This window comes from Echeneis naucrates, chromosome 12 (assembly GCF_900963305.1).
Source record: "Echeneis naucrates chromosome 12, fEcheNa1.1, whole genome shotgun sequence".
NCBI classification, from domain to species: domain Eukaryota; kingdom Metazoa; phylum Chordata; class Actinopteri; order Carangiformes; family Echeneidae; genus Echeneis; species Echeneis naucrates.
Genome location: NC_042522.1, coordinates 4,281,768 through 4,307,470, shown reverse-complemented (window position 1 = coordinate 4,307,470; position 25,703 = coordinate 4,281,768). Strand labels below are relative to the sequence as shown.

Here is a 25,703-nt window from a genome sequence, read left to right as displayed (position 1 = left end):
GACAGAGGGAAGGGGGGGTGACTTTCTTGGTGTGGGGCACCCTACGTGAAGTGCACCTGCTGGCAGTGATGGGGTGGATGTTAGAGCAGTGCAATTCACCACTACAGCAGTGCTCAATAGACACTTTTGAAGGAAACAGGGAGTATCACTTTGACATAAGTTCAATACTCACAATGCTGTTTTTACATACAGTAGTGCCCAGCCCTTTCCCATGAGAGCAAGAATAGCAAAGTCAATATTGATACTGAGAGGCAAAGAAATACACTGGCAAACAATATAATCATCATTAACACTTTAGCCCATTTTGCTTTGGGTGAAAGGTCCTCAATAAGTGCGATTCAGGTAAATACTTCCACAAAATATTTAAAGTGATGGATATAGAAAAAGCCAAAATACTAACTGAGGAACTGAAGTCTTCCCTGAGCAATTCAGACTGACAAGGATCTGGCCTCCTCTAATGGAACAAAGTAGAACTACAAGAGAAGTATCACTCCTCGACTTTGCTGAGCCTTTCCCTCCTCATAAAGTGTAAAGCTGAGGGATATGGAAAGCCAGGAAAATACGAAAATTGCAGGGATTGATTGTACTGTATTGTACACAACATGGCACTTAATGTTACATTACTTCAAAGCTGAAGTTGTAAACAGATGCAGAGCGACAGTGAGCAGCTGAGGCTAATTTCATGACTTGGAACAGCTAAATCCCTGCAAAAGCTCTTGCCTTTTACAAGTCAGAAACACTAAAAAACTTTTTTTCCAAAAACACTACATCAATTCATGTTGAATTGTTCAGTCCAGTTCTCCATTTTCTTCACCTGCCTCTCTCAATAGTAGGGCGGAAGATAAGACAGAAAGCCCGAAAAGTTCACCAGTCCTCCATTTCGGTGTTCATTCTCTTTAAATTGTAACTCACTGTACAGCCATTCATCCATCCTCTAAAATGGGATTGAATAACTTAAGATGCTATTTGTGAAGTTTGACAGTAAAGTAGCTTAGGTGAGGGGAATGCAAAGAGGGAACTTGACAGACTGAAAGATTACCTAACCCTCATTTTCTCTTTCTAAACAAATCTCATAAGATTTAGAGTGGGTGTAAACAAACTCACTGGAGTCTCCATGACTTTAAATCCTGTGTATATAAGATGGGTTAATGTTTCAAGCTAAGGTTTTAAAGACTAAACCACACAATGACACGGTGCCTCGAATCTATAAAAGGGGAGTGAGGCAAGGCTAGTCTGTGTGCAAATCACCCATAGTGCATGAAAATACTGTGAATTAAACTTTGGAGTTTTACAGTGTACTGACAACAACACAACTAATGGCCAGCAAAAATCTAAACATCAGACAAGAGGATTAGCTTCCCTTTAAAACATAAGAAACAAAACAAGAGTAACAAAGATCCTGGTACAAAATACCCCAACAAACAACTTCACAGAAGTTAGTGGCACATAAAATAAAACAAAAAAACCTTTAAAAAATGTTAAAGAAAGGTACAGCATGAAGAAACACGAGAAGGTGGTGCCTTTCTTATTTGTAGGCTACAGCGTGACCTCTGAACATTGTTGACACAAAGTAAATGTGACTGCACAGCGGAGAAAAAGCCATGGGCATACAAAAATGTGAGTTCCTGTGTTCAGAGATCGCATTCACATGTAAGATAACACCTCTGCAAAGAGAAAGGAGTAAATCAGTGAGCTTGGGAAAACATCATTATGGAGCCCAGGTTTTATGCAACACCAAGGTGAGGAAGGCCACTGTATTGCATGTTTGTGTCTGCTGTGTGTAAATGGGAATTTGTGCACACATGTAAATTGTTTGTGTGCGTGTGTGAGAGGGGGAAAAAGTAAATGCTGTCAGACAGCCCTCACTAAAGTCTGCAGGATTTTATGCCAGTACCACTAAAGGCACACACAGATGAAACAACAGTTTTGGGGACTATGAATAAAGGTTGATTTTAGACAAATTCTCCAAATTAGCTTCAACTGCATCTCAAAATGCAATTTCCTCAAAAAAAATTATTATAATCTCTTCTAATGCAGTAGATCATATGACTCATAAAAGACAGAGGCTTGTTTCACTATCAGTGCAGTGGAAACCTCTGTTTTCTGCCTACTTTTTCAATTAATATCATTATTTTCATTATTAGCCTTATTTTGTTGTTGAGCTGGACCACCCTACCTATATTTTTTTCTTTGATGTTTGAGGAAATACTAATGAAAATGTGTTGTGCAGCAACACAACAGAGGCCAGAAACAAAATCAGTGGCCTAAAAAAATGCCTTAACATGTGCAGCTATAGAAAAAAATAATTGTCAGGTAATAATACGATGGCAAAAAGTTTAAAAAGGGCATAAATAATACAATGTTTGTTTAATGTTATGCTGGCTCTAAACCCACGCCTTTACAAAGAAATGCTGAAAATTGAGGAAGTGGCATTTGTCAGCAATCATGGACAACAATAAACTGGATGTATAAACTTCAGAGACAGTGATCTCCAGCCTTTCCTCAGCATCTATAAATCCTTAATAGGCATTAACAGTGATGTCACTAAATTCTCTGTGTAGCTATATATTGGTGAAAATTACTACAAAGGAGGCAGGAAGGTGTGTTTCCACTCGCCCCTTGCTGCGTCGTGCAACACAGAGTGGTGACTCATATCCACCAAGTTTTAATTAGGCGTATGCTTTACAGATATAAAGGCTGGAGTTAAATGGTATTCCCTTTAACCAGGATCTGGCTGTAGGCTAGCAGCTCAGCAGTAGCATGATACAGGTCACTGTCTGACTTTCAGTCCCTTTAGCTTCCATTGAGCAGCATCTCTGTCTGTGTTTCTGGACAAGCATGGGAGGAAGCGTCCCCCATTCGAGACGGTCCAGTCCGCAGCACCAGCTTGCCTACGCCCAGACCTCCTGAGACCAACACTCCAGGAGACAGAGACTTTCTGGGAAATGGGAAGAGAAGAGGAGACCAAGAAATCAAAGAGGGAGGAAGAAAAAACAACAAGTCAAGCCAAAAAAAGCTCAGCTTGTAGGCCTATCCTGTTTAACAGTGTTTGCCATACAGTAATTCACCTAAAGGCCATCTTTTTCAGTAGGTGAGCATCCATCTTTTCTTTCGAAGGACCCTCTGTTTGGGCATGCTCCTCTACAGGTGATGAAAGTAGAGGAGATGAGGAGGGAGGGGGGAGGAGGTGGGAAGCATCCTGAGACTGTGGGCTAGCCAGCTCTAAAGACTCCTGGGTGTAAAAGATGAATTAAAAAGAAAGATGAGAGGACGGTTTGGTTGCACTTCGATGTATTACATTCACAGTTCAGTCATACATTAATCATCACTTCAGCCTGAGACTTGATCTCCTGGAGGTCTGAATCCTCCATGTCCAGAGCGCACAGTTCCAGCTCAATGTCTCGGTCCTGGTCTGGCTCGCTCTCAGCCATCTTCTGGCTGTATGTGGTCTGATGGGTTTGCAGAGCAGAAACAATTTTCTCTCCGCTGGTTACTGAAGTTCGACAGCCATGCAGCTCTGATGCACATAGGTGTTCACTACAAACACATACAGATACAAACAAACATAGAGAGCCGCTTTAGCTTAAATGACACAGTTTGTAATAATATAATAATTTAGCAATTTTAACAAATAATAGTGTCCTTGATATCCAAAGTAGGGTAATGGAAATAAAAAAAACATATATATGTATATAAATAAATAACCTGTCACTATATTGCTAAAATTTAACTCAGGGCATCAATGCTGAGGGCTTTCCTGACTCCTTTTCCTGCTAGCCCAGTAGGTTCTATTTTTAGTCTGACCACAGAGAGGAAATGACTGCTACACAATGAGAGAGGCAAACGATAAGAGCCCAAGAACCAAAGCAGTGAAATATTCTATTTACAACTGACACTATTCAGTTCTGTGTGGGACATATCAATGTAAGATTCAATATTTAGTTCTTTCCAAGTGTGCTTCCTCATAGTCAAAACCCGTGGAGAAACTGCTATAAATGCATAAATAAAAATTACATTTGTTGTACCTCTCAAGGAAACTGGAGTGGTTGGAAGAGTCTGATCCTCTGGAGTTCCACCTGTAGTCACTGTGATCCAAGTGGGAGTTGTAATCTGAAAGAGGAAAATAAATACACAATTTAGGCAGACACAAAGCCAAAGCAACAATGGCTAGATTAAAATAAAATAATCAATGTAGAGAAGTGCATCTATTGAGTCATTTTTCTTTCTCTTCCAGTTAGTCGTCCTTACCTTTAAAGTTTATGGGCGTGGTGCTGGAACTGCTCTGGCAGGCTGTGGCTTGGACAGGGTCAGTGGTGTGGTAGCCCGTACGTGATGCCCTGGATATGGCACCCCATTTGGATATTATGGGCCCCTCACTGAAGGGAATGATTGGGTCCTCATCTTTCAAGCGGCGGTAGTGATCCATTGAATGCAGCCACCTCTTCCCAACACTGCTACTGCTAATGCCGCCACCTCTGCCTCCATTACTGTCTAACTCCTGCATGAGAAAAATGTGGACTTTGTTAGAAAGACATTACACACATCCAAATACTGAAAGTGTTACTGAGGTGGAAGGAAATCAAATTGCCGTTAGATGTGACTCTGAGCGTCTGCTTCTCCCTGTAGGGGAGTCTCACCGAATGGTCTGAGCAGGAGTGAGCTGAAGTGTGGGAGAGTGTTTCGGGTTCAAAGGAGCTTAGGCAGGGGCCGATGGTGCCGCAAGACCACGGAGAGTAGTGCGCTAAACTTTCCTCTCCTCTAAACCTGCACCCCACGCACTGACCTCCGCTGCTCTCCACATGCTGAAAGACAGAGATAGAGAAGAATGGTGGTGAAACATTACTCTGCTTCCTCTGCGTGAGAGACTTGTGTGTGTTGCCACATCGAGATTGATGTGCCCAAAGGTCACAGGGATTACGAGGATTCGTGTTTTTTGTTTCTGAGGAAAACAGCTACAACATTTGCCAACCCCTGACTTTCGAACCTCTTCGTTTGTTTTGAAGAGACAGAAAGAGCAGCGCAGCAGTATTATGGGTGAGCAGATGTTTGTAAATTTTTCATTTTAATGCAGTGGCACATTGATTCCGTGGTGATGCTGGTTTGAATCCATCTAATTAATGAATTGGAGATCACTACAGTGGGCTTTTCCCCCTATGCAACCCTGCCCAAAATAAGCAGATGTAGACAAAAGAGAGACAAAGTTCATGCACCTCATGTGCCCATGGCCATGGTTGCTCAATAATTTGGATTTATGATGTAAGTGCTGACATGGTGCTACTTTGCTGCCATCCATGGCAAGCACCAGACATCATTAAATAGAAATATCTAGTGATTTTGCTCATTGGTCTTGTTTGACCATGCTTGTTAGGCACAGGCATCCAAATTAAATTGAGTCCAGTAAACAAACACTTAAATAGTCCTTCTGATTTCTTTAATAAGGGCTTAATTTCAATGTGGATATCAGAAAAACCATTTGAGGTGCTGTTAAAAAGATGTTTTCCCCAGCTGAAAGCCTTAGTCACTGCTTGTTGAAGTCTCTTCTCTCACTTTCTCTGATCAGTGTCTTTCTCTTATTCTCCACACTCACCCACACACGCACACACGCCACAATCATGCATGGCTATGATATATTCTTCCACAGTTGCTAAGCAACTATCTCCCACTTTAATAGAATTGGACATTGTGGAAAAAAACTCTTTTGGGATAGGAACTAAATTCAACATTTAAAAAAAGGTAAAATACGTATGCAATTCAATACACACAGTTTAATTTTGCCGTGGTGACAGTATTAAAAACTGGTCAGGAGAGCCTATAAAATCTCATAATGAGGACTGCATGTACATATGTTTTATCTTTTATTTGTGATCTACCTCAGTTCCAAAATCAATGGTGAAGATGGGGGAGGACTGGGAGGGTCTGTTGGTGTTGTGATGGTGGTGATGATGAGCCCATTGTTCTTGCTTCCTTCTGAACAGATCCTCGTAGCCCAGAGGAACACGACCGTAATCCTACAAAGGGAGAAGGGCAAAAAAGCGAAATCACGCTGATGAAAAAGTGATGATCAATATTTTATCCATGATCCCATTAAGTATTATAATTCATTGGACTGCAACCACAAACTGATAATTACCATCCAGAATCAAATCACGCTGCTGAAAATATTGAAGTGGAAACATTAAAAGCAGCTGTCAACAAGCCAAAGTATCTTTTAGGCTCATATGGATGGGCACCAGAGAAGCAGGCTGCTCAAATTGAGGCGTTTTTTGCACCCCTGGACTGTATACTCAAAAGCAAGTGGTGGAAAATTACTCTATATCCATTACAATGTCTGTGAAGTAATGTGTGTTGGCTCCTGCACAACTGAGAGCTCTTTTTTGTGTGTGTTAGATTTAGTCTCAGATTCAAATCATATTTCTTGGTGCACATTTTTTGTTGTTTTTTTGCATAACAGATTGTATTATATTATATTATAATGCATAGTTTTGATATGTAATGCATTGCATTATATTATATGTAATTTTGTTGTAGTCATTCCTTTTGGTATCTATAACTTGACATAATTGAGACATGTTGCCTGTGGCTTGTAGTATTGCAGCAGACTGTTAATGCAATATGATGATGTGAGAAGCAAAGGAGCAGGTGGGGGAGGCAGAGACATATTTGGATGAGAAGTGGGAGGACTACAGAGGAGGCTGAAGCTACATAATGCAGCTCTATGGCTGGCAGGGAAGGTAGAGGTGAGATGACATGTGGGTGTAAAAAGAAAAAGCGAAGGAAACTCAACAGAAAAGAATGAAATAAACCTGTTCAGTGTGAGACACACCAACATTAATTCTCACCAATGGCTTCACTGTGGATGTTACTTGATATTATTCAAGAGATCTTTCATGACATAAAGAAAAGGAAATATTTTTAACATTAGCCTATTATTATTATATATTAGCCTTATTTGATTTTTTTTTTTATGGCTATCTCTTATATAGTATGTCCACTTATGGGACATGTTGCTATCTGAAAATAAATTCCTTCAGGCAGCCAAAAGTGAGCATTGTCTGTGAGATGTGCATTATGTCACTAACCCTGTGTAGCCCTGCACGGTGTTCAGCTCCAGAGCAGTAGTTGCTATCTAGAGAGTTGAATCTCTCCCTGAGTGGAGGTTGGTAGACAGAGGAATGCAGCACCTCTGGAGGCAGTGAGTTACTCCTGGCATCCTCTCTGTGGTACAGCTGGAAAAGCAGTTGTGAATGTTGTCAACAGAGTTGCAAATAATTCTATTATATGGCAAAACAGCAAGCAATAGAAGGCTCACCTGAGGCCTCCATACTCTCCTGCTGTCATACAGGGGAGCATAAACGCCATGTGCAGGAGCCAGAGGCCCATACTGAGCCTGGCCTGGATGGGGATGGAAGGTGGGACCCATTCGATCTCTTGGTGGGTGTGGTGGATACCCCGAGGAAGAGGAGGAAGATGGATGTGGCGTCTGAGGGTCACTCGGGTAAGAAGTCGGTGGAGGGCCCATGGAGGGTGGCAGCGAGGATTCTGGGACATTGGATGATCGGAGGAAGCGAGCCATGCAGGGTTTGTGAGGAGGATGAAGAGCAGATGGGTAGTAAGAACCTGCTGGAAAGGAGAAATGAATGGAGTAAAGAATGGAGAGAAAAGAGAAGAGCACATTTATTCACAGAAATTAGTTTTTTAAATTCAAATTTATGTTAAAAAACTTCACTCACAGGTTGGTTGATAAACGGCTGTGTCATAAGCAGAATGGGACTCTTGATAGTACAGCTCTGATGTCTGTGAAGGATATGGTGCACGCAGCATAAAGCCACCATGTGGAGCCCCACCATCGCCCTGTCCAGCGGTGGTCAAAGGCGAAGAAGCTGAGGAGTGGTTGACTGGAGTCTTGGGAGGAGAGATGCTCTTCCTGACAGACAGAATTACATGACAAAGGGAACGAAAGAACACAGAATGACTCAGAGATAAATGAGGTCGAACTTTTCCCGACAGCACATAAATATATGTAAGGGATCTTTTCATTCCAATATCACATGCAAATATCCTCTGCACAAGTCCATGTTAGGAAATGTGTTTTTGACTGGATTCATTCAAAAAAGAAAAAAAAGAAAACCATATTTTGTGAGCTATTTAAGCTACGTACAAATAATTACTGTCTCATTCAAACAACCTCTCTGTTCCAGACAGAATTGATTCCTTTTTATCATACCTGAAAACATTTACATACATGATTTTTGATGTACAATGGGCATGCCCAAGCAAATGAAAATGGGGAACAGACTGTCTGCAGTTTCAGAAATAAACCACAAACGAAATGCCAACAAAGGCAGTTGGAACATTAAAATGCAGACTTTCACTGCACAACCACTGCTAACGAAGGCAAAAAGATCAGTAATGCTTGGAATTTCTACTTTATTTTTTCACACATCCAGACTGATGAGGCCCAATCAGGGAGAAATGACAGGTGCAACGTTTTTGTTTCCATAGATCTCTATATACACAGTTAGAAAAGCAACCCTGATGTTTTCAGACTAAAAGGGGTCAGAAAATCGTGTTTTCAAAGGTCTCTGAGGTGCTTTAAAAAACCAGAGTGAAAATGAAATGTTGCAGAGGTGATGCTTACAGCAGAACATAGTGTGGACAGCCTAAAATAAACATGTGAAATGGGAATAAAAATATGAAGCATCAGGTATCATGTCTAACATTGAAAAATAACCCCCAGTAATAAATATATTTTAAATACAGATTTATCATATTAATATCAATATTATAAGAGTTATAATTAATAAAGATGCTGAACTGCAACCAATATGTAGATGAATAATCTTACTGTTCTGTTGACCCTGATGAGGTTCTTTTGGTACCAGCGAGCCCATTGGACACATTTGCTCCACTGGATCCATTTGGCATCACTCTTTTCATTTCCTCTATCATGTCAGCTCCTCTGGAGATAAGCTGGGGGTGAGTCAGGCCAGGAACTCCTTCTGTCAGAGAAGCTGTATTCTCGCCTGTGCCTTTGAGCCCTGGCCCCGCCCCTGCAGGCACGTCTGTGTGGATGCTGCCTTCCATGGTGAAGGTTTTACCCATAACCCCCGGAGCTAATGGAAATGCACGACCTACACTGCTGCTCTTCTTGTTCCTCAGCCTAAATCTGGAGAAATAAGACTGAATAATGAATCCATACACTCTGGAAGGATTAGGCCCAAGCCTGAGAACTGTACTGAATGTATCAAACACTGTACTATGATAGAGGCCACAATCTAATCTTAAAATGATCTAACATTAGATTTGTAAAACTTCATTTTGTATCTCCTTGAAATCTGAAAAAAGTACAATCTTGTGCAAAGAGTTGTTTTTTTTTTTTACTTGTCCATTTTTGAGGTAATGGGAGGGATCACTCACTTCTCCAGCTCGTCCTGTGTGTGTGCAAATGTACAGTTGGTTCCTCGGGGACAACCACCCTGCTGACGGAGGTCTCGGCACATGCTTGTCTTGTACTTGCTGTTAGCCTGAGGCTGAAAAACACATAGACGCAGGTTGTAAATGCAAATTAAGAGTAAAACAAAACTGCACCAAACTGTCTGTTGTTCCAAAGTGCACAAGCATTTCATTTACAGCACAACAGTTGTGGAGTTTTATTTGAAATATTTTTATTCCAATATATTTAAACACCAAATTAAATAAACTTGTAATCCTTAAACTGATACTGGAAGTTGCAGCAGTTATCATAAAATTTGGCTAACACTTAATAATAGTAATAATCAGCAAAAAGTCTAAGGTTCATGTTATGATGTTAGTTAATGTTCACCTATCACATTGTTTTATGCACTAATAAACTATGTCAATGGCGACAAAAAAAATTATCTGACTTTTAGAATCCTCCTTGTGGTGCAGTCTCAATGGAAAACATGTTTATGGCAGAGCTGCCTTCAAAGTAAATCATCTGCAAAGTGGCTCTGAAAATCGTATCAAATCTATGAAAGGGCATAATGCTGATGCCCTTTCATTACATCTAAGATCCCTCATATTTTCTTCAGCCCATTGCATTTCACAAATTGTTTTATTGTCCAAAATAATGTACATTTACTCACCATCACCATCATCGCCTTCCTGAAATAATGGCCTAAGTCATATTTTTGACAGCCTAAATCATCTCCTCATGATGCTGGCCACCTCTGATAAAATTGCCTACACCCTCAGTTTAACAGATCATTTGTTTCTACCCCTGTAGTATAATGGCCTATTTCAAGAGTGTGACTTTGGTTCAGTTTTTTGTGTTTTCTGAAAAACCTAAAAAACGCACTTACTTGAAAAACTTACTTGGGCCATAATTTTAAAAGGGTGCCACTATAATAATAATCCGTATACCTGAGGAGTGTCGTGGCTCTTCTTGCTGAAGTTCTGTATGAATTCCACCAGTCCATGAACCACCAACTTCACAGCCAGCATCACACTTTCTAGCTCCTCCCACGATGGCGCCTGGGCATCTGCACACACATCAGCAATGCAATCTGTTTGCCAGAAGATCTTATCAAGCCAAATGACATGACACGATTTTCTTTTCATTTTGCAGTTATTTGACTAAGAGCCAAAAAAAAGCCTAATTTAAACTTTCACCTGATCACATCGCAACATGAAAATGGACAGATTTTTCACCTAATGATGGCAACATATGAAAAGATGGGAGCTCTTACTAGTCGTCGGATGGGGAGACAGAATGCTTAAAAGAATAGTTGTGACCATCCAGACTGATATTGTCTTGCTAAAGCAGTGGTTCTCAAACTTTTCTGGTCATTCTCCACTTTGAACAAATGGGGATTTTAAAGCCCCACTTGACCCTGTTGCCCCAACAAAAATCTTGACAAATTACATTTCATTTCATTTCATAAAACACCAACAACAAGTTCAAAAAGAAAATAAGAGTGCAGTTGTGCCATCATAATTGATATCTTGAATCAAAAACAAAAAGTACAGTAGTCAAATAATGAAACAGTGTTTCATTTGCAATCTGTGCAAAAAACAAAAACAAGAGAACTTTCCCTGTATTAGTGGCTACAATGTGTCTGTTTTGCACTGCACATCTTCTCAAAACGGGGTTGCAGGTATGAAACTGCCACTCTCAAGTGATGCTCAATATTGAGCTGAGATCTGTATTTCGTTTTCAGAGAAGCAACATTCTGCCTTGTGTGTGTGTGTGTGTATGTGAAGGTACTGGCTCTTTTGTTGTCCTTGTCACAAATTTATCCATGTTGCTCATGGATTCCTACATTTTTATCCTGGTCTCCTAATGCTCATTAATCACTTTAGCCATTAATTATTACTTTGTTTGTGTGTGGGCGTTTTATCTTTGTCAATAAAAAAAAGCATTTACAGCAAAATTGGCATGAAAATGAAAATTTCTTCCCGTTTGTCGGGCCCTACCTGTCACGTCTCCGTTCCCCACCGGTGGGTCACGCCCCACACTTTGAGAAGCACTGTGCTAGAGTAATGCAACTGGCATCTTACACAAATGTAAAGATTCCCAAACAATTCCTAAAGCGCAGCACTGAAGGAGTGTAGTGTGCAATAGAGGCAACAAAGTGTTAAAAAAACTAATGCAAAAATTTACATGCAGAATGATGCACTGTCTTGATGCTTTGTCAGGATGCTAGAGGAATGACAATATAATAGCCAAGTTTAGCAGGGAATCGCAATCCAAAATACACTTCTGAGTATCAAACACATCAACCACCTCACTTTGTGTCTGTGCTTCGTTTGATAAATGTGCACAAGATGAATCGGTGCTTTTAATCTTCTATTTTGCGCTTGCTAATTGTCATAGCATGCCTATTTTCTTTGTTTATCACATTAATCTTAGTTGAGCTGGACAAAACCCTTTATTCTGAGGAATACCTACTACTTTTCATTCAGATAAATGCTACTACATAAGGTACCTGGATTGTGATCTATATTGGCAAGTAGCTCTAGGTGTGGTCTAAGGCTGGTGAGGTTGGCCGGGTCTCCTGTCCTCTGCAGAACGATTGTCAGCTCCTGAACACTCTTTGCAAACGATTCTGGAGACTGTAACTAGAGAAGAAGATAGAGAGAATCAGTCTTTCAGTCATGATAATTATAACAGCAATAATAATAACACATTTTTCTTCTGTGCCTCTGTTCTTTGGAAGTTTGTCATGCTAACTGTAGTGAGTGAATTTTTAAGTAATCAATTGAGAGTAATATGACAAGTGAAAAAAAATAAATAATACCTTGTCAATAATGGACTGCATATGTGACTTGTGCACCAGGTCTCCATAAAGCAGAGATGACCACTGCTCAGGTGAGATTCGTAGACCCGCCTCCATGGCAATGTGGACTATCTGGGCGTCATGTTCTCTCCTGAGAGCCTCATATGTACGAAATTCTTCCTTTAGCTGCATCAGCGAGGAGTCCTCGTCCCGCTTAGTCACCTGAGTGGAAGGGAAGAAAGCAATGAGGAAGGAAAAAATATATGGTTGTAATATTTTGTGAAATGGAAGAATAATTAAAATTAAACTTTACTCACTATTGTACATCATCTATATTTGTATATGGTCATATGGCACTTGCCATAAGTGCCTAAGGAACTTCCTTACTACTTAATGTATGTTTTTCTGAGCAGACAATGAGTAGGTAGTCTCAAGTTGACTTATTTCATAGTAATAAATAGTATTTCAGTTTGGGACGTCCTAACCACTATGAGTCATACTTATGATTTTCCTATTCACTGTAACACATTGTAGTGGCCAGTCTATTTATGTGCATGTGCCGTCTTCAGCTGAACAAACCAAAATTCATATCAGACAAAGGGATTCTCCCCTTCTCAGAATCTGCCCTTTGAGTAATCATCATAAGACACCAGCACACTCACTCCTAGCTGTCAGATTTAGCAAACTCAAAAGTCAAAATAGTTCAACTGCATCATGATTAAGGCACTTGAAGCCCCTCCCCCTAGAAAAATGCTTTGTTGCTGCACTTTCATCTGTCTTTCTTTGCATCTCTGCACTCTGTAACTACCCTGCAAGACAGGGCAGCAAAGGCAAATATAGACCACTGTTACATCACCAGCAGATAGCTGGCATTTCTGCCCTGCCAGCGATGTCTGTCATCAGATAGCAGGCACAGAAATACACCCACACATACGAAATACACCAGCAGAACATATCTTTATTACATGTATGACTTCTATGGAATATTAGATGTTAATATCCGTACTTAGCAAGTGATAATACATTACTTAAAAGTTAGGCTGAGTTCTATAAATTCACGGTCTAAAGAGGGGTTTCTAAAGCTCATTCAGTCATCGATTAGATGTAGAAAATCAGGATATTTGATAATTAAAATTTAGCTGTGTAACTCATGGAAAATAATACTAGTTTTGTCCACAACAAGTATGAATTTAAGCACTGTTAGCACTGTTTGCAGTAAATAAACATGTGATACTAAATAAGGATCTATTTAAATATCCTTCATTTAATAAGGTCACTTATCAAATCTTTAGCTAAGTTCCGTTCTTGTATGTGCACATATTTCGGGGTTTTTGTATATCTATGTACATATGCTAATTTGTGTTGCCTGTACAGTACCTTAAAGCAGGAAGCCCTGTAGAGCAACTGCACCACGTGGCCTATGCTGGTTTTGGAGGCCTGGGGGAATCGAGCCTCGAGCTTCTGCACTACAAACAAAACCAGCACCTTCCTGGACAGAGCTGAGCCGTCCTCTAGAGCCAGTAAAACCAGCTTCAGTGCATCTTCTTGCATAGCTGATGATAAAGAGTTCGGGGGGTGTAGGGAGAGTCAATGACAGATACAGGGATGGTGGGATGAAGTAAGATAGAGGTGAGGAAAGAAACAGGGAAAAACAGTCAGTGTAAACTCTGACAGGTGAAAATGCATGTACATCCCAACACTGCGAACAGGGTGCTTTCCTCAGACTTTTAAATGAACTCATTCTGTTATCATGATGAGAAACTTTTTCCCAGTCAGAATCTGCCCTATGAGTAATCATCACAGGAGCACCAGCGGTCAATTTGAAGAGGCAATCTAAGATGGCCATTTCTGGCACCTGTCCAGTCAACTGAAAAGCAACTGGTTTGTTTAACTCATAATTTGAACGCTTAACAGTGTGGCCACTATAGCACATTGTATAATAACTCATAATACCTTGCAAAAAGCGACAGGTTTTAGCAATAAAAGCTTTGTCCTGATGCCTCCCAACTCTAACCCTCCCTCATAGCTATGGAACGATGGCACTTGATGTATTTGTTGCATCGATATCATTTATAATTTCCTATTCCCTTGATTTAAAGATTAATATATCCATTCACAAACTCACCAGGACCCAGGAACTGGCATCCCCTTGCCCTGACTGCTGCCCACAGGTTGGCAGACAGCTGCTGGGGGTTCTGATGCTGCAGGATGAGCTCTGTTACAGTTCGTTCCCCCAGGGACCGACCCGCCCGTACCGCCCGAACACGACCCTCCTCCTCCACCAGCTGGCAGTTCACTAATGTCACCAGCTTCCTCTGCATCGGCCGACTGAGCACGCTCGGACTCAGAGTTGCCACACCTGTGGTGGGGTGATATGGCCAAGATAAAACTGGGTTCATGTGGAGCTTTATCACAATGAAGCCATTTACTTCAGTAATTGGGCCTATTCAGTTTGATTAATCTTGTCTGCCGCAAAAGCAATGAAGCAAAGGATCTTTGTGCCAAAAAGAATAGTGACGAGCTGAGGTCAGTTCAGGCAGATATGTAAGTGGATTTAAAGGCCTCTTTTTAGAAGGAATGATTCTTAAAGCTTCATTTTACATCTAACCTTCCACTAAATTCTCATTTTTTGTCACTTGGCCATGGGAATTGTTCAATCAGTGCTATTGGCCAAGAATGCTGAAAGCTTCCATAGCATCTTCACTGAGAATTGGCTGCAGAAAGATTCGGAACTACCAGTCAGCTGCAGTTAAGTTACTCTTTCTAATCTGGTCTAATCTGACATAAAACTGAATTTCTCTTTAGGTGCCACAAAACTGCAAAAGCTTTGAGGCATCATGAAGTGTGAAAGCATCAATGCCAATTTAAACAAGCCACTAAACTGTGGCCCCCACACATTACATACAAAGTGCTTAATTCGCTTGTTTTCACAAATTTGTACATACACAAACACACAAATATGAAAACTACCTTTAGCTCCGCTGATTGGTTTTAGGTAGAGAGCCAGCTCTTCTACACACACTCTGCAGACCTCATAATGCTCCACCTCTGCTGCACTGCTCAGACTCACTGGCTGCACATCTGGAACCTAAGAGGCAAAAATTATAGCAAATATGTACACATGCTCCATAAAAAAGACATTTGAATGTGTCTCACACACAGTCTTATTTGACCCTACTCACCTGAGCTCCAACCAGCTGCAGCAGTGCACAGTTGACTGGCAGCATGTCAATATCTGTGCTGATTGGTGTCTGATCAAAGGGGCAGGCTTTGCGGTGCAATTTGTGTAGGCAGGTCTTACAAACCGTGTGAGAGCAGCCCAGGCTGATGGGCTGGTGGCTGCTGCTGTCAAACTCATTGTAGCAGATGGGACAGGACAGAAATTCGGTCCACTGGGCTGCCTGCACTGGCATCCTGCCACCACACCACTGAGGGAGGAGTCGCCAAGTTCAGGGGGAATGCATGTCGATGAGCCCCAACAACAGCACCTGCTTGTCGATGGTGACTGTGGGAAGCATGACATAGTACATATATAACGACTCATTTATCAATAGTTGTCTTCCTGTAAGCACTCACATGTGGATGCTGGTAATGAAACAAATAATAAATGAAAATATCATACAAAAAAACCTGCAATAATAAATATGTGTAAAATGACCAAAATGCACATTAAAAAGCACCTGGTCCTTGTCCTGTTACAATAAATTGACTTGTTTTTGTGCACAGACCAGCATTGCTGTAGATTAGCCACCGTATGGCACAACTCATCATAATAACAATATAATCCTACCTCGACATAATCCTATTGTGCATTCAATTACACAATACAACCCCACAAATTGTTAACTCAACATAAAGAAAAAGCAATACAAAGTACTATGCTTAAAGTGTAGAAAACAAGTTAGCTAGTTTGCTACAGTGTCTACCTCATTAATGCTAAAGCATCACAGAGTTTACTCTGAAAGAGCCTTTACAAAGCTCTGCCATGCATAACTATGGTAAATAGTTATGCATGTTGGTCTGTGAAGAACTCCTGTAAAATTCAAATGTTCCTGAGTTTTGAACAACTAACTGATTCAATTCATTCGGTGGAGACAAACTCAAAGAACTTGGTACATGCAGAAAGTCATCTCTTCAGATGTAAATGAGTCCCCTTTACACACTGACAGCTCTGCCTGTTTAGATTTTCTGCTTTAAAATCCTCCCACCTAAAGGTCATGAACCCACAATAGCACATGATAATTCATGAATTCATACTTTGATGGTACACTTTCTCAGTTCAACTGAATTCTAGTCAAATATTCCATTCTGCAAAGTTTTTAAAAACATGTCATACCAGGAAATGTGCCTTATCTTGCTTTTACGTACCTTACAGGATGGTGTTTTGTTACCCTTTCTGTAACCCCAATCTCCAGTATGCTATTTAATATATAATCCCATAAACCAAATGCACAAACGCTTCTAAAAACGCCTCATTTGAATTAGTTATGCAACATATTGTGGACACATCATATAGAGACCCAGCACCTGTTGCTTTTAGAGGCTGTTGCATCTGTTCAAACCCCTCAGCTGGAGCCCTCAGAGAGCAGGTGCCACAGAAAAGCTTGAAAATGATCTATTCAAATGTGGTTGGACATACATATACATATATGGGCAGAACCCGGGACATTTACAAAAAGGTCTTTATTTATTTGTCTTTTGCCGGAACAGTGTATATAACAAAGCCAGATACGCCCGGAACACAAATCGAACGTAACCTTTTGCCAAGTATTGTGTAAATAGTGTGAAGCTGAAAACAGAAGTTGATGGGAAAAAAAACTTAAGATAGACTTTCTTTACGGCATAAAAAACGCTGGCTGAGAAGTCCAATGGAAAGAAGAAAGCGGTACTGTGCGTATTACCACAAGCACCAAGCCTCGTTCAACTACAAATACACCCGGTGTCACCCCAGAATTCATTTTCATGTCTGCCGTGTCAAATATAGAAAGATATCTCACATGTATAAATGGGTGCATTTATACATGTATACGAATAACCCAATTAAGGCGATCTGACCATTATCGCAGCAGCTTTACGCACCTTCCAAACGGCCCGCGTCGCCTCCTCGGCTGCGTGGACAGCTTCTCTCTGTCCCCGCGGCTCATATTTCCATCCGCGAAGAGCCCAAATATAACCACAATTACCGCAATTGTGAACAGCAAAGTGCTGAACCGCCGTGTGGGCAGGAGAGAGGGAAGGGTGGAAGAGAAACCCCAGAGGCGATGACGGTTGGGATTTTTTATCTTGGCGCGTGATCACGGGTAAAAACCCTTATTTTTCTCTGAGAGCGCGTGCAGATCAGGGAGTGGTGCAAACTCTGGGGACAACTGTAAACTGTGATTTGGTTTGTGGCGTCACGCTGACGGCCACCTGTTCCTGGTCTGAACAACTGCTACATCCTGTTCAGGATGCCTTTGCTCCTCACTACTGTCCGCCTGTCTCTGTCTGCGCTAATGCAAGCCACACGAGTCACACACTGTCACTGTAAAGTCAGATCAGTCAAAGGTTTTAATACCTCACATGATGATGTGGGCAGTGGAGAATGTGATGCACACAAAACTTCCATTTATTGCATGAATGGAGAGTTATTCATGTATTCAAGCATGTAACATGTAGGCACACAGCAGAGAACGGCCCCCAGTCATGAATATTTCCAGTCTTGTGACAGGGAAAGGTGGGTGTATTATTACAGCAGTCCTCAACTTCCTCATTGGGCTCCTCTCATGCACGGTGATTTCAAAATGAGGAAATCGACCTACTGTATGAGCTCTGTTTTCATCGACTCAAACTTGCTTGTGCCTGCAGTTTAGTACCTCGAGTGCATCGGAATGAAATGAAGGTGAAGTTTAGGACGTGCCATTTCCAAAAGACATAAGCATCAGGACGGATGCATCACATTACTTGTCCACTTTTAAGAGTGAAACATCTTTGAAAGTGGTGAGAGAATATTTTTCTACACCCAATCAGTGACTTGCTGCGCAGGCCTGTTGAGCCACCCACTCTACTGAGGAAAGGATGAGAAGTACATTGTGTCTTTACAGCCAACAGTTGGCGAGCTATCATCTGGCTCAGGACAGTGAGTCCTCAGTTGGCCCTCGTCTGTGAGGGGAAGGGCATCTGGAGTTTCCTTTGGCATGTCTTAGACAGAAAGAGAAAGAAAGAGATTGTGTTTTAGCTTGTTTTTCAGAACTTGGAGGAATGGAAACTGTGCAGCCTGATCTTTCAAGTGTCCTTATTGTTTGGATTTAGGTTTAGGTTTGTGATTGGGTTAAATTTAGGTTAACTTAAGAGTGAATTTAATGTTCTCACATTGACAGATCTTATCACCATATGTCGACTTTGACAGCACAAAAAAGTAAGAATTGTTTTGGTATGAAGCCAAAAACTATTTGGCAGCAAAGGCAGTGTAGTGGTTAGGGCACATGGCACAGGTGAAATAATATAGGTGTGATAATCTACCACACTCCACATTCTCTATCACATTTGTCATTCATTGCACATCGCCTTGTTGTGAATATTTCTCGTAAAAACAGACTTTGAAAACTGTAAGGACACTCAAAAGGTGCATGTAAGGAAGCAGAACAGAGCAGACAGCCAATGGGAGGCTTATTAAAGCACTACACACCCACAAGACATGAAAGATCAGGTTATAGTTGGAGTAAGAGCTAAGGTTATGTATATGGTAATGATAGAGGGATATGGATGTCAGGATGGATGACTTAACGTGTGTGTTTGTGTCACTCTGTATTCTTGGATGCATTGGTCTTTGATTATGCTGTGCCATGACATTTAACTGCCCCTTTGCAACTCTTACTTGAGTATTTCTGCTGGCCCAGTGGAGTGAGGTGGCGCAGTTACCTCTATTATAACCAAGCACCTGCAGACAGATTCATTCGGGGCAGTTGGGCCACATTTATCTGTTTATAAATGATCTAATAAATGGGTATTGGGATTCTATGTCAAACAATACCAGTTAACAGAAAATTTGAAATTTAAACTGGTAGCATACTGGGTAGTGTACATGCGTCCTAAACAGGAGGTCATTTCCTGTTACTCTTCAAGCTGTCCTATTGAACAAAGCCAAAAAACAATTTTGAAAAATGCAATATCTGAGAATATCTGAGAATGCATCACTTATTTCTTATGCATGTTTTCTGGCAGTCTTGACAAAAGCTGTCAAGGAAAGGCAATATATTATCAAAAAGTAAACTGTAATAAATAATAAGCAATAAGAACAGAGTTGCTTCATGGTAGAATAAGCCATGCCTTATCTGATGGTTAATCACAGATAATCCCTCAAAAATATTCTGCAGCAAACAAAAAAAGAGATGAAACACAGATTCACCAACATACACAATACACAACCACCGCCCCCCGCCCCCCCATAAGATCACTACAGTTACATACTGCTGCAATGAGCCATCTTTGTTTTTCACAGCTCACTTTGCTTCACTTGTATTAATGTGCTTATGACCTTCTACATTTCCCGCAAACTAAAGTATGTTTAGCCTCCTCCACATCATGAACTGCAACCAGAGGTTTTACATGAACCCTACTGTTCAACTTTACACTCTCTTGTGGAAACAGCATGGTGGGTTTCAACAAGATACACAGCACAGTACTGAAAACAAAAAACAACAACAACAACAACAACAACAACAGCACACACATAATCAGTTCAAAGCCATTTAAGTAAAGAAGAACTAAATAAATTCCGCAAGTGTACTGAAATGTTCAAAACAATGAGAACCCAATTAAATCTGGTGGTAATCTTTAAACAAGAACAAAAACATATTTCTGCTTGTTTAGGAAGCGGTTTTTTCATAGCCATGAAGTGAAAACAATGCCTGTCCCTGCAGTGTGCACACAAGTGGTAAAGAGAAAGTTAAACTTTAAACACTAACAACTGACTAAGCCTGTTAATCTCTTGACAGACTCCCAACAAGCATATAAGCATGAGTGAATGGCATATCGAGAACTGTAGATAACAAAACGCACAAGTAATCTATGATGAGAAATCCCATCACAACACATCTAAAAAATTTTATTTTACATGTAAACACGAGTGGCGGAGGTGAGAAAGTGAGTAGCTTTCCTGTGATATTTGCAATTTGCTGCTCCATAATTTATTACAGGAATACTAGTGGGCTCACCATGTCTGCTCACTTGTTCTTGAACGTACAGTAGGAGTATGTGGGTCCATGAGATTATTTATTCATTATGCCTGTCATGACAGTGTGTTGGGGCAGCGGCTGAATAGGAGACAGGGCAAACATAAAGCTCACATGCTGCTGGATAATATAGAATACACACACTGAGGCCTTCTTCATCATGTATCTGCAGTAACAGGAGCTATACGCAGTCTTAGTGAACCATTGGTTTTGCACAGCCTTGCATAATACTAAATATCAGGTTGCATCCAGTTACAAATGAGCAGGTTATAGAGTAACCTCCATGATGACAGGCTGCTGTATACTTTAACTTTATGATGGCAGTGCTGCATTTCAGGTTGAAGGCTAAAGTAAATAATATGCTACACCTGAGCTCAAACTAGTGTGCTGCAGCTCGGGAATCACTTTTATTAACGTTCCTCTGTGAATTTGCAAGAAATTCTATCCCCATGTGTGTAGCAAACATCAACAAACAGCCTGCCCCACCACAGCTGCTCATCTACAGTTTCATAAGGCAGTGAGTGTCTGAACTCTTTCTTCAAAGAAAAAGAAAATCTTTTCAAATGGTAATTGATTCTAAGATATAGACCGATAACTGACACAACCTGCTTCTCATAATATTCCATCAGCACCACTTCCAGATGAAATTGAGGATGAGCTGGAAGCTGTACAGGTCTAATTCTGTAATATTTGGTTACAGATGTCTAATTTTCATCCGAGGAAAACAAAAGCATGAAATCAGGCTTTGCACACGCACACTCACACACACACACACACACACACACACACACACACACACACACACACACACACACGCACACACACACAACAAAATCTCAATGAAAGAAGCAGGAGAAAGTGGCGCGCAGCTTACCTCACGCACTACACCAGGGCACCAGCATGAGCATATTCATATATCCACAGGAGCGCATCAAAATAATTATTTACAAAGAAAATCTTCATCGGATGCAAAACAACCGCAGCAGCCAGCCCGGGGAGACAGCTGTTGATGCGCAGGTGATTGGGCACTGCATCTCAGAGCATCAGACACAGTTCCCTTGGTCCGGTTTTGGTCCTCTGCCCCCCTTCAATACGTGATGAAGAAGTCCAGCTCAGGTATGGAGAGCCACACACCCTGACAAACCGGGGCACGGAGGAGATGCTGGTATCGCTCCGCCGCTAAAGGTTGCCTGAACTGCCGCCTCCCTCACGGGCTGCACGGCCGGAGAGCAGCCGCCCGGCTCCGCGTCCTCCTCCACAGCCCACCCGGAGACACGGCCGCCCTAACCCCGATCAACACAATCCGACTAAAACCAAAACAAAACAAAAATAACGGCCCTGCTCGGGCAGGAAGACAGCGCGAGGCACTATTTTAACGTCATGAGCAAGGATAAAAAAGATGTAAAGGGGCAAGCCGGAACAAGCCGCTTTTCGAGGCGTGGGCTGTGAGCTTTTAAAGGAACAGACCGAGGCAGCGCAGAGGATGCGCTTCGACAAGTGCGCTTCAGCAGGAGGAAGTTCACACAAACAAACCCATGCACTTATCGCTCACTAGCTCTGCGTTTAGGGAAGTGGAGAAGATTTATAAAAAAATAAAAATAAAAATAAAAATTATAAAAATAAATTAATTAATTTCTGTATACTCCCCTGTAAGCCAATCACACACAACCACAGTCCGTGTTTAAGGAAAGACACAGGTATCAGGTTATTATGGCATTGAAGACTTTGTTCCGTAATTTCTTCACACTGTTGACCGTTTTACAAAGTTAGCAAGAGACAGAACCACTATCTATTCCAAATAATAACTTTGGTTCTTAAATAAAAAAAATGTGAAAAATATGGCTTTTCAAAAAAAAAAAAAGAAAAAGTGGTCTCTTGGCACAACTTGCCCCCGGTGCGGGGTAAGTTGTGCCTTTGGAGAAATTACATCGGGGTAAATTGTGCCATTGATTATTGAAGTGAAACAGAACATTTTCATCTCTCATACTGTATCAAAGCAAGAAAAAAATCAACGGCAAATTACTTATAAAATGTTAATTTTAAGACAGCAGCACTTAAAACAAAGAAGGCCTCTTTTTTTAAGAGTGAACACCGATTCACCTGCATTATACAAGTTGTAAATGAACAAAAATCAACTGTGGGCTAATCATAACAGAGCCAGGCTACTACCCAAGATCCCGCTTGCTGCAAACTTCAACAAGGTCTATTTAAATTTTTAAGAACAAAATGAGGTTAATCAACTGCAACTCTGCTCACTGGCTATGCATATTACTCGACATCCCACTTGTCAATGCTGCAGGGAAATATGAACTTCTGCTCCCCTCTGGCTGTTTTTGTGGTGTTGGAAGTTTCTTGAGCAAATTACTTGGGATGAGTCCATCATTTTCTTTGAATGTGAAGATGGGCTTTCCATCCAAAGAAGTCTTCTGACTTCGCCTGAGAAACTTTGCACTTATGTCAGCGCCCTCAACCTTCTCCACCGATCCAATGTACTAGGATTTGGTTTTACCTGCAAAGTGCACAATGGCAAAGTCACCAGCGCACAAATCCTTGCCACCATTATCATCATTCTGTACATCTTCTGTGCTATCATAGTCAGTGGTGTTGTTAAGCGAAATGGTCATGTCACTTTCTTCTGAGCTATTGGAGACAACCACTTTCTTCTTGGTTTTGGTTTGTTTTGATCCTTTCAGAGCCTGTTTCTTCTCTTTTTCATTCTTTTTCTTCTCCTTTTCAGCCTTTCTCTTTCCTTTCTCATTGTGTGCCTTCTCCAGCTCAAGTTTTTCTGGTGTGTCGGTCAGTATTTTGGTTTTTACTTTCTTTCTTTTCATTCTTAGTTTGCTTGCTCTCACTTTAGGGAAGGGAAGTATGTCTTTTGGAGATACATACTCTGAGTGCTCAGGATTCAGTTTAGGCAGTGTGGCAGGTGGCTCCCCTAGGCCTGGAACTGCTGATGGGCATTCAGGACTTGTATGGCATGGGTTGATGGCGTGTGAGGTGTAAGCAGTTGGTGTGACGTATGAAGTGGTCCAGGAACATGACAAAAGCTTCTTCATTCACCCATCCAGATTTTGTTGAATGACCCATGGATCCTGCTGGTGCTCCATTGATGAAGTGGTACAAATAAGGTGTATGGTAAATGGTATATATAATAATAATCGTGAGTCGGGGTGAGTTGTGCCACTGACACAACTTAACCCAGGCCTTTTGGCACAAATCACCCCATTCCCACCTTTTTAACAAACTTTTATCACCCAGAGTTTTAGAGCTAACATCATGCTAACAGTATAGCCTCATATTGCAGCTTACCAAAGCACTAACACATGTGTGAAATGTTTTCAAGCTTGTCTGTAATTATTTAGAAATAATCAAGAAAACTTTCACTTTGAAAGACAAAAAACAGTTTTTTGAACTTTAATGTGCTTACTGCTTGCCCCATGTGCCTCCCCTCTTCACAGGGTGAGTAAAATGGATGCCTCTTTAAAATGGGGTGGTCACATGACCAATTTCTTCTACGGTTTTCTAGAAAACAGGGGTGGCACAACATTCCACCCAGCACAACTCACCCCACTCTCCTCTATGTCCACATTCCTACAAAACAAATTACAGTACAATCAGCCTCAGCTGTATTTTAGTGTGTGAATAGCTGATTGATTGAAGGTGATTCTTGAGATTTTTAACTTTTGGAGAAATATCAGACAAAATCACATTTCACACCGTTATTGCTCAAAGTTAGTCTCAATGAGATTATCTTGTTCTGGAACAGCCCGATTAGAAACTCCTGTACCAACACTACTTAATCAGTTAGCCGCTGAGCAACTTCACTGAGCTCTGCAAAGGCAGCTGGGGATTGAAGGCCTTGCTGAAGGGTCCTTCAGCTCTGAAGAGGGGTGGAGGCTCCTTCCTTGTGGACAGGTGTATGAATCCCATCTTTCCTACCAACACTGGTGTGCATCCTCACACACATGCATATAGATGGACACATTTTGATGAATAATGTTTTATAAGTTTTGTTTTCTTTTTTCTTCTTTCATTTTCTCCTTTGCATCTCATGCTTGTCCTCCTATCTTTCCCACAGCTTGCCAAATGTTTCCTACCTGTTTCTAATTCATAATGGAGCGTCCCTGAATGCAACTCTGTTGTCTGTGTGTGTGTGTTTATTTTAGACCCACTTCAGGCAAATATAATACTGTATTTGACATTGGCAGAACAGTGACTTGCTAAAACCACATCAGAAAAAGTATTTTGTTTCCTTGAACATCCTATCACAGATTATATTTGGCTCAGACTAATTAGAAATGTGTTCACAGTATTATGTGCACAATGCTCTGAGGGAGAGTATGTGTTTCTCTTTCAATTACAAGCAGGAATTGGTGGATACACATCACATCATCTTTGGTGGATCACTGACTAACAGCGCTCCTTTCAGTGAGATGACTGCCGATGACATTTCTGGGCTGAAAGAATAAAGGAAGGAGAGAAGTACACATGTGAAGGGAGGGAACAAAGAGAGAGAGAGAGAGCATGGAAACCCTCTCAGCCATGTGGAACTACCCACTCACTTATAATGTAATGCTCAGCGAACTGTGCGGAACTTCAGGACGGTCAAATGGTGCAGCAATGCTATTTATCTATCTGCCAATCAATCAGCGGCATGCCTATCTCTCTTTCTTTCTTCATCTCTATTATATTTTGATCCTGTGCACACTATAAAATGCAGCAGCTGCTTCAGAGTTGTTGGACACAGTGCCTATTTCACCCTTCTATGAAACTGCATTCACTTTGAATCAGCTTCTTTCCGCTGGCCAGATGTTACAGTGCAAACGCATTAACCCATCGATCCTCACAATGTTTAATGGAAGACAACTTGTGAAGCTGCAAGTGAGATCATCGACACTCAGCAGTTTTGCTCCAAACTCATTTGTATCACGAAATGATTACACCTTTTAACTGAAATATATTTTCTTTATTGCCCTATTTGTTAGGACAGATTCTCTGATATTGCTTATTCTGCTTTCTGGAACATTTACATAAATTAAGTCAGAACAGCACTAAGTAAACAGAAAACTGCTATTTCTTTCCACAGCCTCCCCAGGTATGTTTTGTCACCCTTCAGGTGGTGTCTTGGGCATGGTTTGTGCACACCATACACAGTACAGTACTTGAACTGATATAGGGCGGCCCCTGTGTGCAGCTCCAGATGGTTTTGCGGTGCGGGTTTTCTGGGAGCATCTTGTGGCATAACGGGCAACTG

The 25,703-nt window shown here is 41.2% G+C and overlaps 1 protein-coding gene across 3 annotated transcripts; it reads right to left on the bottom strand.

Annotated features, from left to right (window-relative positions):
* Positions 1-1,349: 1,349 nt before the first annotated feature.
* Positions 1,350-21,842, bottom strand: rc3h2 (ring finger and CCCH-type domains 2). Of its 3 annotated transcripts, none has more exons than XM_029516003.1 (20): positions 21,324-21,842; positions 15,422-15,744; positions 15,210-15,327; positions 14,365-14,598; positions 13,617-13,792; positions 12,261-12,461; positions 11,949-12,081; positions 10,384-10,502; positions 9,418-9,530; positions 8,846-9,166; positions 7,731-7,924; positions 7,310-7,620; positions 7,080-7,226; positions 5,871-6,008; positions 4,638-4,802; positions 4,249-4,498; positions 4,026-4,110; positions 3,318-3,537; positions 3,069-3,232; positions 1,350-2,938 (listed from the first exon to the last, which is right to left on the bottom strand). In XM_029516003.1, the coding sequence occupies exons 2-20, from the start codon at positions 15,650-15,652 to the stop codon at positions 2,794-2,796; spliced, it is 3,465 nt and encodes a 1,154-aa protein (XP_029371863.1). In that variant the 5' UTR covers positions 15,653-15,744; positions 21,324-21,842; the 3' UTR covers positions 1,350-2,793. The 3 variants fall into 3 exon arrangements, with proteins under 3 accessions (XP_029371863.1, XP_029371862.1, XP_029371864.1); XM_029516002.1 differs by lacking the exon at positions 21,324-21,842 and adding an exon at positions 17,319-17,587; XM_029516004.1 differs by lacking the exon at positions 21,324-21,842 and adding an exon at positions 17,319-17,587 and having other exon boundaries at positions 7,310-7,617.
* Positions 21,843-25,703: the final 3,861 nt, after the last annotated feature.

What these genes read in the sequence shown, in the direction of transcription:
- rc3h2 (XM_029516003.1), bottom strand. Translation starts at nt 15,652, where the DNA reads ATGCCAGTGCAGGCAGCCCAGTGGACCGAATTTCTGTCCTGTCCCATC. An exon ending in TGCAGCTGGTTGGAGCTCAG is followed by an intron (nt 15,328 to 15,421) that starts GTGAGTAGGGTC and finishes TTTGCCTCTTAG; the next exon opens with GTTCCAGATGTGCAGCCAGT. An exon ending in ACAGGGCTTCCTGCTTTAAG is followed by an intron (nt 12,462 to 13,616) that starts GTACTGTACAGG and finishes CCTTCCACTCAG; the next exon opens with GTGACTAAGCGGGACGAGGA.